At 43.1% G+C, this 16,328-nt stretch overlaps 1 protein-coding gene across 1 annotated transcript in view; it reads right to left on the minus strand.

Moving 5' to 3' along the window:
* Window positions 1-10,544, minus strand: part of NTN4 (netrin 4) — a 125,734-nt gene extending 115,190 nt beyond the window's left edge. The window contains 2 exon segments of the mRNA XM_030323432.1: window positions 7,062-7,591; window positions 10,418-10,544. Coding sequence (XP_030179292.1) covers window positions 7,062-7,591; window positions 10,418-10,472 — 585 coding nt within the window. The 5' untranslated portion in view covers window positions 10,473-10,544.
* Window positions 10,545-16,328: the final 5,784 nt, after the last annotated feature.

Raw genomic sequence — 16,328 nt, forward strand, 5'->3', positions numbered from 1 at the left:
GTTATGCAAAGTTCATGGTACCATATTACAAATTATCAATCACACTGTAAGTTGTATATCATACCTAATAATTACTAGAGCAATTTAGTTTTAGTTTACTTAAAAAATTTTTTTTAGTTATAATAAAACCTAATCATTTAAATAATTTTGAGGTAAGCTAATAATCCCAGCTCTGGCATGGGCTGGTTCACTTCTTATTTGAGTCTGACCAAGTTACGCTAACTCACTAAGTCTCAATTTCTTTGTCTGCAAAATGGGGTTAATACTAGTACCCAACTAACAGGGTTCTTGTGAGATTAAGGGATATGGTGCATTCTGCAGAATGCCTGGCACATGGAAAGGCATCAGTAGACATTCGCTGCGACCATGACTCATAACCATTGCTGCTGCAAAACTGTCACATGCAGATTTCAGTGACTGAAGAAAACAAGTAAAGTAGCTAACCAAAGAGTAGTGATTAGCAAGCATTCCAACTCATGTATTACTTTCTCTTTTCAGCTAAAAATCTAAATATTGCTTAGCATATTATAAATGTAAATACCTGTAAAAACCTGATTAAGCAATTTGCCATCTTCTGCACCCTTGTGCCATACTGACTTTACCATAAGGTATTGAAGTAGAATCTTTTCAATGGCCAAAGAGACATCCTTCAAAGAGATAAATGAATACTCAGATTTTGAAAGGCATATTATTTGCACAACGTATCTGGGAATTAATCATGCACTATCTCATACTATTTAGTAAATCAGTCCATTAATGATCATGTTTGATCTCTTACTCAGTGGATTGTAAGGACTGTGAAGGAAATGAATGTATATCATTTTTGTATCTTTCACACTACCTAACTCAGGACAAAGTAATTTCAAACTAGTATAGTGGAAACAGCACAGGGCTAAAAGTCAGGAAACACAGATTTCAGCTGAGTAATTACAGACAAGTCATGTAACTCTTTAGGCTTCAGATTACTCATCAGTCATGTGTTTTTCCATTGATGACATTTAGGTTCCTTTCCAAATGCTCTCATTCTAAGAAACACTAGCAAGAGGGATGCTTGCCAATGTTTGTCATTTTAATACACAACTTCATCTGTCCATATCTACAGATTGAAAGAAATGGGACCTTTAATTACAGATTTTGTTCACTCAGGAAAACTTGCCAGGAGCTCAGAGTTCTTGTCATTGACTATTCCATCAAACATGAATCCTTCAGCCTGTTTCAAAAAGAGCAGGCCTTCCAGGTTAGCACTCCCCATCCTCTACCCTGTTTTATCTTCTCCTTGGTACTTATCACACTCTGACATACTGTGTATTTTACTTAAGTATTTGTTCTCCATCCTCCCTCCATCCCCCTCCCCCAACACCTAAGCTTCATGGGGACCAGGACTTTTATCTCTTTGGTCCACCACCATACCCCAGCACTTGGAATGGCATCAGACATATAATAGCCCCCAATTGTTTGATGAACAAATGGGTGAAAAAATATTATTGAAGGTCCTTCATTAATTGCCTTTCTCCAACCACAACTTAATCTCATATTTTTACCAATTGAACTTTTCCATGTTAACCAGGGTTTCTGAATCTTATCCCCTACGCAAGGCTTGTATTCATTCCTCCCTTAAATTCCTGCCATTTAAGGATATTCTCCTAGTCATATCACTCATTTGTTCCTGCTCATTTATGCAGTCACAGATTTACTGAATGCCTACTATGATCCAAGCAATGTGCTAAATGCTGGGGATACAGAGGCAAGTAAGATTGACACAATCCTTCCGTAGTGCTTCACCAGTCTTCTTCTGCTCTGTACCACTGCCTCCCTTTGAATGTTTTATATTCATAATGCCCTGGAGGAAAAAAAAAAATCTGTGTGGCTTGGTTGGTTGCTATCCAATTTTGAATAGAGCTCTTCTATCAGTGAGTTAAAAGAGTAGAGGGCAGCAATGCTCACTTCTAAGGAGATAATAACTCCATCACTTTAGAGGTACTTTGGGTCACTTGGAATTTCCTAAACAGTGATAACTGAAATTCCAGTTCCAAGAGGCCTCATTGTTTGGAACCTAAAATGACTTGCTACATCTCCTCACTTCCCTCCATTTTCTGTACCCAGAGGGGATCCGAGGCTGCTTCTTTGAATCCCAAAAAAGCGTAATTAACCTCTCATCTTTAGCTTCAATGTTATTATTACCTGCTGCTACAACTAAATAGGAGATTAAACCCCCAATAGACATACAGCCTTGATGTCAAACCATGCCAAGCATCAGGCCTCTCTGTGCCTTTTTAAAAATTATCAAGGCATACTTGAAAATTGAGAATTGTGTGTATTTAAGAAGTATGATTTGGGGCGCCTGGGTGGCTCAGTCGGTTAAGCGGCCGACTTCGGCTCAGGTCACGATCTCACAGTCTGTGAGTTCGAGCCCCGTGTCGGGCTCTGTGCTGACAGCTCAGAGCCTGGAGCCTGCTTCAAATTCTGTGTCTCCCTCTCTCTCTGACATCCCTCGTTCATGCTCTGTCTCTCTCTGTCTCAAAAATAAATAAACAGGGGCGCCTGGGTGGCGCAGTCGGTTAAGCGTCCGACTTCAGCCAGGTCACGATCTCGCGGTCCGTGAGTTCGAGCCCTGCGTCAGGCTCTGGGCTGATGGCTCAGAGCCTGGAGCCTGTTTCCGATTCTGTGTCTCCCTCTCTCTCTGCCCCTCCCCCGTTCATGCTCTGTCTCTCTCTGTCCCAAAAATAAATAAACGTTGAAAAAAAAAAATAAATAAACATTAAAAAAAATTAAAAAAAAAAAAAGAAGTATGATTTTATGATTTGATATACCCATACATTGTGAAATAATCACCATGTTCAAGCTAATTAACATACCCATCACCTCAGTTACCACTTTTTTGCATGTGTATGGTGAGAACACTTAAGATACACCCTCTTAGCGAATTACAAGCACACAACTAAGTATTGTTAACTATAGTCATGTTGCTATACAGTGTATCTCCAGAATTTATTCATCTTGCATAACTGAAACTTTGTACCCCTTGAACAACATCTCCCCCATCTGTGCCTTTTACTGGGATTTTGGGAGCACTTAATACCTCCAAACCAGCATTTTCCAACTTGTGCTCTGTGGATCTCTGGGGTTCCAAAAGCTAGTAATTGGAGTTCTGCAGAAAGAGGGTTCCATGGACAGATAAGTTTGGGAATGTCACATCCTACATTTCCCACTTGAGGATACAGAACACTAATGAGAACATTTATGTATTTATAGATGTTAATTTTGTTAAACCCAATGTTTCCCAACCTAGTTTACTCATGGAACCTTTTTATTCCCAAAACACTGCTGACATCTCAGAGGACATTCCTGCTCAGGAGAAAGCTGTTTGGCAATGCCTTTTTAACCTTCATGTCACATCCAAATGAATAACAAATGGTTGTGAGAGAGTGCGAGAGAAGAGAGATATGCATACATCTCTCTGCAAGCAGTTCTTGGGGGTCAATAATGAAGAGAAAACAGTTTTGTGGAACAAACACTAGACTTACAGTCAGAAGACTCATGATGTAGTCCTGCCTCTGCCATATAACTAACTATGCACTGTTGTTGAGTAAATCACCTCCGAGCCTTAATCTCCTCTCCTGAAAAGGACACACATTTTCAGATAATCAGTCATTGTAACTGCTGACCAACTTAGGAAGTTGCTGTGTAGCAGATTTAACTTTGATTTAACTTGAATTAAAGAGTATTCTTCTGGGTGGCTTTTGGGGCCTATATTTTTAAAAGCCCTCTTTCAGATGACTGGTGCCTTCAACTCCAAAGATGGAGGTATCTGATATCTTAAACATGAAGCTACAGGTCTAAGGCCCTAAAAGCCCAAGGAAGTATTTTGGAATGAGTAATAGAAAAAAATGAAGTCTGGGATATATTTATGTTAGTTTGAGTAGTAGGAAAATACCTAGAGAAGTCCTCAGAAGTCTTATATTGATTGGAGGAAGATCCAGGTCTATAATAATATTATAAATAAGCAATAAATGAAATTTAAGACTACTTATTTGACCCCACGTTAATTGGCTTATTTTTCTGATCAGCCAGTTTCCAAAGATAGAGATTGGGGATGTAGAGCTGTACTGCAAAATTAATTTGTAGCTCAGTACTAACATATTCCAAAGCAACACAGGAGAAGTAGGCAGTAATCAGTCCCAGGCAAGCATCCTCTGATCCTTGTCTTTGAAGAAGACTCTCTTCTACTCTCTAACTCAGGAGGCAAAGATTCATTCCCAAACCTGTGCTCTGAAAGGAAGAAATTCTATGATGGTTTAGAGTATATATGCAAAAACACTCTAGAGGGAACCAGATGGTCCTTGATTTTTTTTCTTGCCATTGAATTATAAGTCTGCTGAAATAACAGCTACAATGAAAAACAACTTTAAGAAGTTTTTTAATGTTTATTTATTTATTTTGAGAGAGAGGAAGAGAGAGCATGCCAAGGAGGGACAGAGAAAGAGGGAGAGAGAGAGAATCTCAAGCAGGATCTGAGCTGTCAGCACAGAGCCCCATGTGCAGCTTGATCCCATGAACCGTGAGATCATGACTTCAGCTGAAATAAGGTTGGACACTTAACCAAATGAGCCACGCAAGTGCCCCGACCCCCCAATTTTTAACTGGATATAAAGGTGACTAAAACTGGAGATCAAAGGTGAAATATCTAATGTAAATTTTAGTCTCTCTCTGCTTGAAATTTGATGTAATAACCATTGATGACAATAAGTAGTTTGGCTTTAAAGAAGATTTTGCTTCCACTGTAAGTTAAATAAATGTTACTTTAGTCATCGCTAAGTAATTGCTGGGCCATTATAATACGGTTAATGTGATATTTGCTAAGCAAGCATGCCTGCCATCTGGTTACTGAAACCGTATTTTTGCTACTTCCTAGCTACACATGGCCCAGTAGCACTGAGATGTAGGGAACCGATATGAGCATGTGGATCATTTCCAAAGCCATTCATTTGTTTGCAACACAAAGTGTTCTCCACATAAGAAAACAATGAGTCTAACTTATCTGTTTCTTTCCTGTCTGGTATCTTTAAAAATGTCCATCATGACAGGGTGCACACGAGTTTACAATATGAAGCCAGCTTTAGAGACCGAGAAGAAGAATGAAACACAGTCTGTAGGCTATTTGTGCCACATCCCACTTGGTTCCCCTGCCAGCAGCACGGGGCCTGGTCTGCAGGGATCACACAGAAGAAGGAGGTGGATAATAAGGCAAAAGTCCATAGGTGTCTATGGTAGTAGGAAGAAGAAATTCTCAAACCTGCTTTTTCATTAGGCCCCTCACAAGCAACCCTTTCCCCAAACCAAAGGCAGGATTACTGACACTGACTACAGTGCCTGGCACATAGTAGGGGCTCGAAAAATGTTCACTAAGTGCAATCATCTGGGAAGTCTGTGAATAGTAATACAAAGCACTGCTAGAAGGCAGCTTATCTTAGTATTTGTAGCCATTAGTACTACAGGCATGGGACATATGCCTCACACCCAGTCCAGGCTTCCTCAGCCTTGGTGCTATTAACATTTTGGGCTAAGAATTCTTTGTCAGGAGTGGGAGTGGGGTGCTATCTTGTGCACTATAGGAGGTGTAGCAGCATCCCTTTCCTTCACCCACTACATGCCAGTAAGTGTCCCTCCCTGCAGCAAAAATGTCTTCAGACATTGCCAAATGTCCCCTGGGAGGGGGCTTGGTGGTGGGGGGGGGGTTGGTGGAAAAATCACCCCTAGTTGAGAACCACTTATTTAGTCTGTGTGTTCATGATATGTACCAGAATTATAAAGATTATATTCTCTCTTCTCTTTTTTCTGAATCAATATTTTAAAAATTAAATTAAATTTTATTTTATTTTAATTTTAGTTTTTAAGTAAACTTTACACCCAATGTGAGGCTTGAACTCATGACCCTGAGTGAGTGCTACCTACTGAACCAGCCAGATACCAGTCTGAATCAATATTTCTTTCTTTTTTTTAAAAAAAAAAGAAGCATCATGGGTTTTTTTTTTAAGGTTTTTTTTTTTTTTAATTAAGGGGGGGAGGGGCAGGGAGAGAGGGAGAGGGAGAATCCTAAGCAAGCTCGGCAGTGTCAGCACAGAGTGCAATGTGAGGCTAGAACCCAGGAACTGACAGACCATGCCCTGAACTGAAATCAAGAGTTAAGAGTCGATGCTCAACTGAATAAGCCATCCAGGTGCCCCTGAATCAATATTTCTTGATCTCATGAAGGTATTTTATGCTCTTAATTTGTTTTCACTTAACTTAGTGTTCTCTAAATGTTTTCATAATGCTCTGGGGAACGGGGGAGGGAAACTTCCCAGGTATATCCATATATTCCTAGGTATATCTTATTAAAAAGACTTGTTTCCCCTTTAGGGAAGGGGAAATATGAAAAAAGGAGAAAACATTCTATACAGAAATTGGACTAGTAGCTAAGGAAGCTGTTTTGCAAAATGAGACTGAGACGGTTTTGAGTCCAAAAAGAACTTTTATATCTCAAAAGAAACTACCTTCATTTGTTTACTATACACTCTTGTAATCTTACCAATAAAACCCTTGTTATACAAAAGTATCCTGACAAACAGATTTTTTTTCTCCCTTGGCTTTATTTTTATTTACTTCCTATTTATGTTAACAGTTTCAGGAAGATACCAGCATGTGTGGACTCCAGGAACAGGCAGTCTCAGTAACTCTTGCCCCTTCGGAAGCACAGTAAGTAGACCCGCTAACTGAAGAAATTATTAGCCTTTCAAACCTCTAAGATCGAGTGAGGATGTTGTGTGTCTACGCTTTCTTCAAATTAAAAAAAAAATTAAAACCTTAGAATTCCACCTTAAACCCAGCCAGTGGCCAACCTGCTTGAAAATGACTACACGTCCATATCTAAGGGTGAGAAATAATTTATGACAAATAAAGCTCATGAAAAATTCTAATTTCATTCATGTTGCTACAAGTATACCTTCATGCTTTAAAAAAAATGTGGGCTGGTAACATTTTTCTACCTTACTTACAGTGTAGAGTTAAACGTGTGCTCTTACCTCTCCTCCAGTGCACGGAAAGGGATTGGAGTATCTCGAAGTGCAAATCGCTCCCTTCTTGACAACATCATCTTCCAAGCCAAACGTAGCCGAGCAGTTCGTTGCAAAGTACTTGTAAGGCTTCCACGTCTTCCCAAAGTCCTGGGAGCGGTCCAGCACCATGGCTGCTGGCCTGGGGGACTTGAACACCATAATGAGATGAGTGAAGTAGAATTCGGCTTCCAGGTCTAACTGGATTTTTTCTCTGTGCACATCCTCAGCGGACTGCCACCACGTGCGAGGGAACCTGAAGGATGAGTCTGCCATGGCAGCTGGCAGGTGAGCCACGTGAGGCTGGGCGGCATTGCATTTGTCACATTTGGGCTGCCGACAAGTCAGATCAGCGTTCTCACTGTAGGAGCAGTACAGCTCAGTGGCGTTCTGACCGCAGGTGGTGTCTGCCCAGAGTTTTCTCCCTAAAGCCAAATTTCCCATCCGAGGGTTGCAGGCTTTTTCACAGCGGGAACTCACTCCAGCTACTCCACTCAGTCCTAGGGAAGGGAAAGCATATGTTATTCAAGACAAACCCATCTGGAAAGCTCTTCTGTCACCCTAGTCTGTCTTCGACAGTCAAGTTACCCCCAAAGAGCTTAAGACTTTTGGTAAAGAGGAAATTCTACCAAATTTGGGCATGGATACGGTTCTGGATTGATACATACAAGCATGTGAGTGTGCATGTGTGTGTGCACACATTTCATGTTTGGTTATAAAATTCACATAAAAGGGAAAAATCATTTCAGATAAAGGGCGAAGGGAAGAGAAATGGAAACACTGGGGGAAAAAAATGGGCCTCAACCTTTTAAGTACTTTGCTTTCTAAATGTTCTCTATATTCGAAACACACTTCTTTGTTTTGAAGCCATGACTTAAATAATACCAAAAAACAATAGTGTGTTTAAGATCACCCAATTTAGTCTTTCAAATATAATTTAAGTCCTTAGCATTATCTAACATGCTTATTAGAAGACATTAAGGAGGAAATATGGAATCCTATTATATTTTTAAGCCAAAAATGTGAGGGAGCCAATTCCCTAGGAAAAGCAATAGGAGATACTTAATCCATATCCAACGGGATCTCACTTCAGGTAGCAAAGCTAGACATCACTGAAGCTCAGATGCATAATATCTATTTTTAATATTTAGTAAATATAACTAAGGGAAAAAAAAACCTCTCTCAACTGCCAAATGGCAGAAAGGCCTATTTGACATGCTCTCTGCCTCTTGAGTGCTGCAACCTATGACAGGTTATATAGTCGTTGCCTGTTTGCTTAACAGGAGAATGTGTACAGTCTGGCCGCCACTAACAGCACCTTTAAACATTATCTGTGAACTAAAACACCTTCTTAAAGAAACATGTGCTTCCACCCAAACAAAGGTCCAACAGACTTTAATGTTTCAAAATTACTTAAAATGATAAACATTATCCACTTATTAACATCCTGACTACATATTTTAATCCTTTAATTTGGGTTTGTCATTTTAATTATGACTACCTTAAGCAAAATCATCTATTTTAAAAGTTAAAACAGAGAAGGAAAGAAGGAAAAGGGCGTTAAACCCTAAATTCTGGCTAATTGAATGTTTCTGCTACTTAAGAGAGAGCACCTCCGAACTATTGTCACTGTACTGTTGGAGAAGCCAAATGACAGCTTAGACTAAAACAGAGACATTGCACACGCTGACTGACAACCACCAGCCCCACATAACCTCTGCAACCAAAGGAAAGGGCTTCCTTAGGCATATGTTTTAAATGTCAAATTCAAATGTGCATTATGCCTAGACTCTGCTTGCCACTGTTCTGATTAGCTGGGCAACAGTTGCTTGTGGCCAGGATCACCCAAACACACAGTGTGCTATGACTCACCTGTAAAGCATTTCGGGGAAAATCATATACTGCCCGTACAAGTATTTTTGACTTGAAACACTTGCCTTGTGATATTTATTTACAACCTCTTGATTGCTTGCATGTTTTTGCCATAACATGGTTTGAAAAGGGAAAGGTTCAATAAAGTTCACTTTGTGGTCGGGGGAGCACGTGTTAAGTGCAGGCAGGGGTGCACGCGTACTCCTGTACTCCTAAGAATTCAAGTAAAACCTTAGACCTTTAATGGCTCCTCGGGGAAGTACTGAATACTTTTAAACGCCTCGGAACTAATAAGTACAGAAAAGATTGGAGCCAGATATTGGGTGGACAAAAACACTTTGATATCCCTAAAGAAATGACTATTCAAGTATAGCAAGGATGCTCCTATGAGTCACACTGATTTGGGGTGAAGATTCTAAAACTTTTTTTTTTTTTTAACTGTGTGCCAGCGTCTCTGGGGGCAGAGGGGAAGAAGCCTTAGGGAAGGTACAAGTGCGCCGATGCTCTCTACCCACCAGTCGGTCCCTCCAGCCCACACTCCCCTTTCTAGAGCGAATGAGAAACGTTTGAGAGACTGGATGGCTGAAGAGTCCCTCACTTTCTTTCCTCCTCACACCCTGGGCTGCGCTAACCCCTAACTGGAAACCAGGTGACCCGTACGGGGGAGGGAGAGGAACGGAAGAGGCTCCCGAATTTAGAAACGGCGCGCTAGGAACCGGTGGCCAAGGGCAGCCCAGGAAAGCCGGGATGGAAGTAGGAGAGAGCCTCTGACGACGCCTCTGCAGGTCATCCAGTTACCGAGACTGGGAGCAGACCCGCCTCCGACCTCCCACGGAGCCTCAGCCAGGGTACCAATTCCCCAGGGGCGGCCAGCCAGCTCCGTTCAACCCAGGGCGGTCACCACCTATCTCCCCAGCCCGGCGTCTCAGTGCGTTCCAGCCACTGCCACTGTGAAAGGGCACACACCCCGCCCAGGTGTCCCTACCTGGTTCCTTAGTGCCCAGCGTGAGGCCAGGGACCTCAGGGTTAGCTCTCACCCAGAGGGCGGCCGCGGCCCACGCGCGCCCAGGGTCGCTGGGCCATCCCTCCCCATCATTCCTCAGGCCATGAAGTGCCGGGGGATGGCGAGCTTGGTCCTTTGTTCCCTCACAAAGTGGAAAGGCAGTTTTTTACAAGCCCAAACCGAGAAAGAAACCAAGGCCGTGGTATCTCCGGCAGGGCGTACCCAGGATATCGGGTTAGCCAAGGGCATGTGTATCGCAGTTGCAAAAAAATCAATAGTATTTTAAACTGTGGAGACCCAGGGAAAAGAGGCGGAACATGGCCACTCATTTCATCCTCGGGAGCCGAGCTTGGCGCTCCCAGCCCGCACTACCCTGCACCCCCGAGTCCCGAGGTGGGGAACAGAAAGAGCGAGGGAAGGAGGGTGGGGGCCCTGCAGCGTCACCACCCACCTGCGGCCACCGCGGAGCAGCCCCAGAGCAGCAGCAGCCGCGCGCAGCTCCCCATGGCCGGGAGGAGCCGGGAGGACCGGGGCCGGGCGGGTGCGGGAGGGAGCTGAGCCCTCTCGGCTGTGGGATGAAGCGCCAACAGTCCTCAGGAAGAACTGGGGCTCTTTATTTCTTCCCCCTCCTGGGGCGCCAGGCTCGGTCAGCGGGCGCCGGCGGCTGGGAGCCGCGGGCCGGGGCCGCGCCAGGCGGTAGGGTGACCCTCGCACACCGGCCTGGAGGGGCCCGGGCACCTCGGGGGCGACGGGAGCCCCCGGACCATAGCCGGCCTGGCCGCGCTGCCCCTGCGGAGCGGTCCCGCGGGCTCCTCCGCCGCTAGCCCGGGGCTCAGCACCCGCAGCAGCCGCTGAACTTTGCGAGACCTTTCACTTCCCGGCCGCCGCCGCCGCCGCCGCCGCCGCCGCCGCTGCCGCTGCCGCCGCCGCCGCCGCTGCTGCTGCCTCCCGGCCGTCCTCCGCCGCTTTTACCACCTCCTCTTGCTGCTGCGCCTCGGTCCCGTCCTTCTCCATGGGCAGTTCCATGGGATGCATTTTTATTGCACCGACACCGCGGCGCTCCGGTGCCAGCCCTCCTCCCCTTGCACCTCCACCCCTTCCTCCTGCCCGCCCCCCGCGCTCGCTTGACAGCCGGGGCGGTGCAGCCTGCGCTGCCGGGTCGCCGCCGCCGCCGCCGCCGCCGCCGCCGCCGCCGCCCGGGGAGGGATCCCCCGGCCCAACGGGCCGCCCCCGCAGCCTCCTACCAGCTCATCCCGCCCGCCTTAGCCCCCACGCGCACGGGTCACCTCGGCCCCCAGCTTTCCTCGTACCCCTCCCGGCGCTCTCCCTGTAGCTCCCTGCGTGACCCCCCTGGTGCCCTCCAGCACCCACAGGCCTCTTCTGGGAAGCAGTCTCCCACCTTCTCCCGGAACATTCCAGAGAGCAGTTGACTCCCTCTTGATCAGGTCAGGGCATGCCAAGGGGCTTAAAAAACCGCGAAACAGGCTAGCGCCTACTTCCCACATCCCCCAGCAAAACAAACCCTGCTCTCCACTCCCCATCTCCGCCACCCCTTCTCCTGGAGTCTCACGATCCAGGAAGGGAACCCCACCAGCCCTGCACCGGGCTATGGGCTTTGGAGAGCGCACTAACTGCTAAGTGGCCTTCGCTGCTTCTCTGCTGCCTTTGGGGGGCGGGGGAGGGCATCTCGACTAAACAATCAATGCTTGCTTTATCCGAGGTGTATCCATTTTGATGTAAAAATGTGCCCTCTAACTCAAACTCAAGGTGCCAAAAGAAAAGGGTCAGAGGATTAGCTAATGGGCAGTTTAAAACATCCTTGTCTAGAGGCAAGGGCAATTCAAAGAGAAAACTGGTCTTTCCAAATACTCTCACTCCATATACGCTGTGTTGTGGTGTGTGTGAAACGACGATGTGAATTAAGTTAAGGCAAGCAATTTAGCAGCAACCAGAAGCAGCTAAATGTGGATAGGATTGCTCAGGACTGCTGCTTATGGAAGGAGATTACATCGCACTGGAGTCTGGGACATTTGCAAGCACTATGAAAATACCATTCTATGCACACATCCAGGGGGCTAGGCAAACGTTGAGCAGAAAACCATGTTTTATTGCTGTGTTCATTTTGTGTCTTTGAATATTTTCCAGAAAATTAACTACGTTACAGAGACCATTCAGTTGTGTGTTACTGATGATGACAATTCAGTTTTGGGTCTCATGCACATATTTTTCAAGACTCACCTGGGGATATATAAGAAGTTTGTATCTCCTAGGAAGAAATGGGATGAGATCAGCTTCATCCACTTGGGAGGCATTACAATTATTCTTCTGACCAATACTGGGGAGTGGCAAAAGGTATGGGGCAGCAATTTGTATAACACTTTAGAAAATAAGCCTTTTGAGTTTTCAAATATTGGCAACGTTGGGACTTTCTTCACGTCTTATGGCTATGCTCCCATTGGAGTCACTGAAACACCTCTCTAAATTATTCTTTTTACCAAATAAATGATAGGAAATTATAACAGTCAAGGCATTGTGGCACCAATATTAACCTAATAGCCAAAGCAAATGAAGGAAAGAAAGAAAGAAAGAAAGAAAGAAAGAAAGAAAGAAAGAAAGAAAGAAGAGAAAGAAGCACATTTATCATTAACCTGAGTCTGCTGTATTGAGGCAGAACTTCTCATTACAAATTTCAGAAACATTTACTATATGCACCAATCCTGCCTTGAAAATATACTTCCTTGATTGCTCTATAACTGATTCTTGTTCCCTTTAACAAGACAATGGCAAAGCAGTCTTTCATATTTAGTCCATACAAAACATTATTGTGTTTTTCTTATATTCATTATACTTAACTGAGGGCACCTGCTAGATATAACAAATTTTCATTAAATATTTTTTATTGAGTTATGTTAAAATTATTGCTATATACTAAGAACAGGGCTAAGATGAAAACTAATGAAACCAGAATGATTCCTCATATTCTAAAGGAACCTGTACCCTTTATACCAATACCTTCCATACAAAGCAGCTCAGGAGAGAAAAGTAATTAGCATTCTAATCAATTTCATTTGGTTATACAGTCTAGCTATAAATTTTATTTCCATTTTGAAGAAGCTGTCCAGGGGAAGTTTAACTACATAAGAAAAATTGGGGTGCCTGGTGGCTTAGTCCATTAAGCTTTCAACTTTGGCTCAGGTCATGATCTCGAGGTTCAGTGAATTAGAGCCCTAGGTAGGGCTCTGTGCTGACAGCTCAGAGCCTGGAGCCTGCTTTCAGTTCTGTAACTCCCTCCCTCTCTGCCCCTCTCCTGCTTGCACTCTTTCTCCAAAACAAATAAGCATTAACATTTAAAAAAAAAATAAGGAAAATCATGCTCAGTAATGAGTTGTATGTCATTGCTTATGATTATTTTATAAAATTTCAGTAATGTTTTCAGAATTTTCTTTTTTAATTTTATGAATTAGTAGGAAGCTTAGAAAACCTATGAAATTTCAATAACAAGTTTCCAGAAGCCACATATTTGACAAATTAAATCTAGAATACTCCCAGGAATTTGGAAGAAAGCTAAAAGGGTTGTTAAGAACTAAAATAGATGGCAAAAAGTCCATGCACTAAAGACCTTATTCATGGGAGAGCTCTTCAGATGTTCACTTAAATTATTCATGCAATGTTAATAAGTTTGGTTATGCTGTTTTCTTAGACCACAACATATTAGAAGTAACAAATTAGAATGAAGTGGGATGACATTAAAACAAGGAATGAGTTGAGGCAAGCTGGTAATAAGGAGAATGAGAGAACTATAAAAAGTAACCATAAGGACAAAAAAATACACAGCAGTCTAAGTGAGGCCTTTCAGTGCAGAAGCAAAGCACCAAAAGGCTGAAAAGGTATCACCCTGTTATAACTTATCACAATGAGTCAGGTTCCTAATGGAATCTAGAATATTCAACATCAGAGAAGACCTTGGGGATCTTTGAGCCTAAGCTTACCCCATAGGAACCCTTTGAGCCTATGCTTACCCCATAGGAACCCTCTTCACAAAATCTCTGTCCAATAGTCATCTAGCTTCTGTTCTAGAAACCTCAGTAAACAAAAGCCTAAAAAGCAGTCCTTTTCATTTTTGGTAGTGTTCTATATAACCATGACATCTCTCTTCTTAAAATTCTACTATGTTCAGGGGTGCCTGGGTGACTCAGTCAGTTAACCAGTCGACTTCAGCTTGGGTCATGATCTCAGTTTGTGAGTTCGAGCCCCGCATCAGGCTCTGTGCTGACAGCTCAGAGCCTGGAACTTACTTTGGATTCTGTGTGTCTCTCTCTGCCCCTCCCCTTGCTCACTCCCTCTCTCTCTCTCTCTCAAAAATAAATAATAAACATTACAATTTTTTTTTAAAAAAGCTCTACTTATGTTCATAGTTTAGCTTTCTGCAATTATACAGAATAGGCCCAATTTCTTTTCTGATAGATATTCAGAGACTTGAAGTCAAATTTATACACACACACACACACACACATATATACATATATATATATATATATATATATAATTTATTGTCATGTTAGCTAACATACTGTGTATACAGTGTGCTCTTGGTTTTGGGGGGGTAGATTCCCATGATGAAGTCAAATTTTATTGCTCCTCTTAACTATTCTTTTCTCCAGGTGTTTAATAGTCCATTTGGCATGATTTTCAAAACTTTCACCATCCTAATCCCCCCTTTCAGATATACTACAATTTGTCAATGTTGTTCTTATATTGTGCATCTAGGACTCAACTCCGGGTTTATCTGTACTGGTGTAGAATAAAACAGAACTGGGGTCCCTTAACTTAGGTCTAGGGCTTACGTTTCTGTAGCCTAAAAATGCATTAGCAGCGTTGTGGTGTCAGCTGATATTATCCTTGAAGCAAATTAAAATCCCCTTTTCAAGGCAAGGGAATTAAAAGCAAAAATGAACTACTGGGACCTTATGAAGATAAAAAGCTTCTTCACAGCAAAGAAAACAACCAAAAAAACTAAACGGCAACCAACGGAATGGGAAAAGATATTTGCAAATGACATATCGGACAAAGGGCTAGTATCCAAAATCTATAAAGAGCTCACCAAACTCCACACCCGAAAAACAAATAACCCAGTGAAGAAATGGGCAGAAAGCATGAATAGACACTTCTCTAAAGAAGACATCCGGATAGCCAACAGGCACATGAAAAGATGCTCAACGTCGCTCCTCATCAGGGAAATACAAATCAAAACCACACTCAGATATCACCTCACGCCAGTCAGAGTGGCCAAAATGAACAAATCAGGAGACTATAGATGCTAGAGAGGATGTGGAGAAACGGGAAGCCTCTTGCACTGTTGGTGGGAATGCAAATTGGTGCAGCCACTCTGGAAAACAGTGTGGAGGTTCCTCAAAAAATTAAAAATAGACCTACCCTATGACCCAGCAATAGCACTGCTAGGAATTTACCCAAGGGATACAGGAGTACTGATGCATAGGGGCACTTGTACCCCAATGTTTATAGCAGCACTCTCAACAATAGCCAAATTATGGAAAGAGCCTAAATGTCCATCAACTGATGAATGGATAAAGAAATTGTGGTTTATATACACAATGGAGTACTACGTGGCAATGAGAAAGAATGAAATATGGCCCTTTGTAGCAACGTGGATGGAACTGGAGAGTGTGATGCTAAGTGAAATAACCCATATAGAGAAAGACAGATACCATATGTTTTCACTCTTATGTGGATCCTGAGAAACTTAACAGAAACCCATGGGGGAGGGGAAGGAAAAAAAAAAAAAAAGAGGTTAGAGTGGGAGAAAGCCAAAGCATAAGAGACTCTTAAAAACTGAGAACAAACTGAGGGTTGATGGGGGGTGGGAGGGAGGGGAGGGTGGGTGATGGTATTGAGGAGGGCACCTTTTGGGATGAGCACTGGGTGTTGTATGGAAACCAATTTGACAATAAATTTCATATATTTAAAAAAAAACAAAACCCTTTTCAGGGGCACCTGGGTGGTTCAGTCAGTTGAGCGACCAACTTTGGCTCAGGTCATGATCTCACAGTTTGTGAGTTCTAGCCCCGCATCAGGCTCTGTGTTGACAGCTCAGAGCCTGGAGCCTGCTTCTGATTCTGTGTCTCCCTCTCTCTCTGCCCCTCCCCCATTCATGCTCTGTCTCTCTCTGTCTCAGAAATAAATAAACATTAAAAACAAATCTCTTTTTCATATATTGATGTCTTAAAGAGTTATTGATAAAAGATAAAATACATTTGTCTAATCAGAAGAGTTCTATTAAAATACATTGAAGGTGGTAAGCATTCAATAAATATGAGTTTAAAGAAAAAAATCAACAAACTCAA

The sequence above is a fragment of the Lynx canadensis genome, chromosome B4 (assembly GCF_007474595.2).
Source record: "Lynx canadensis isolate LIC74 chromosome B4, mLynCan4.pri.v2, whole genome shotgun sequence".
Classification (NCBI taxonomy): Eukaryota; Metazoa; Chordata; class Mammalia; order Carnivora; family Felidae; genus Lynx; species Lynx canadensis.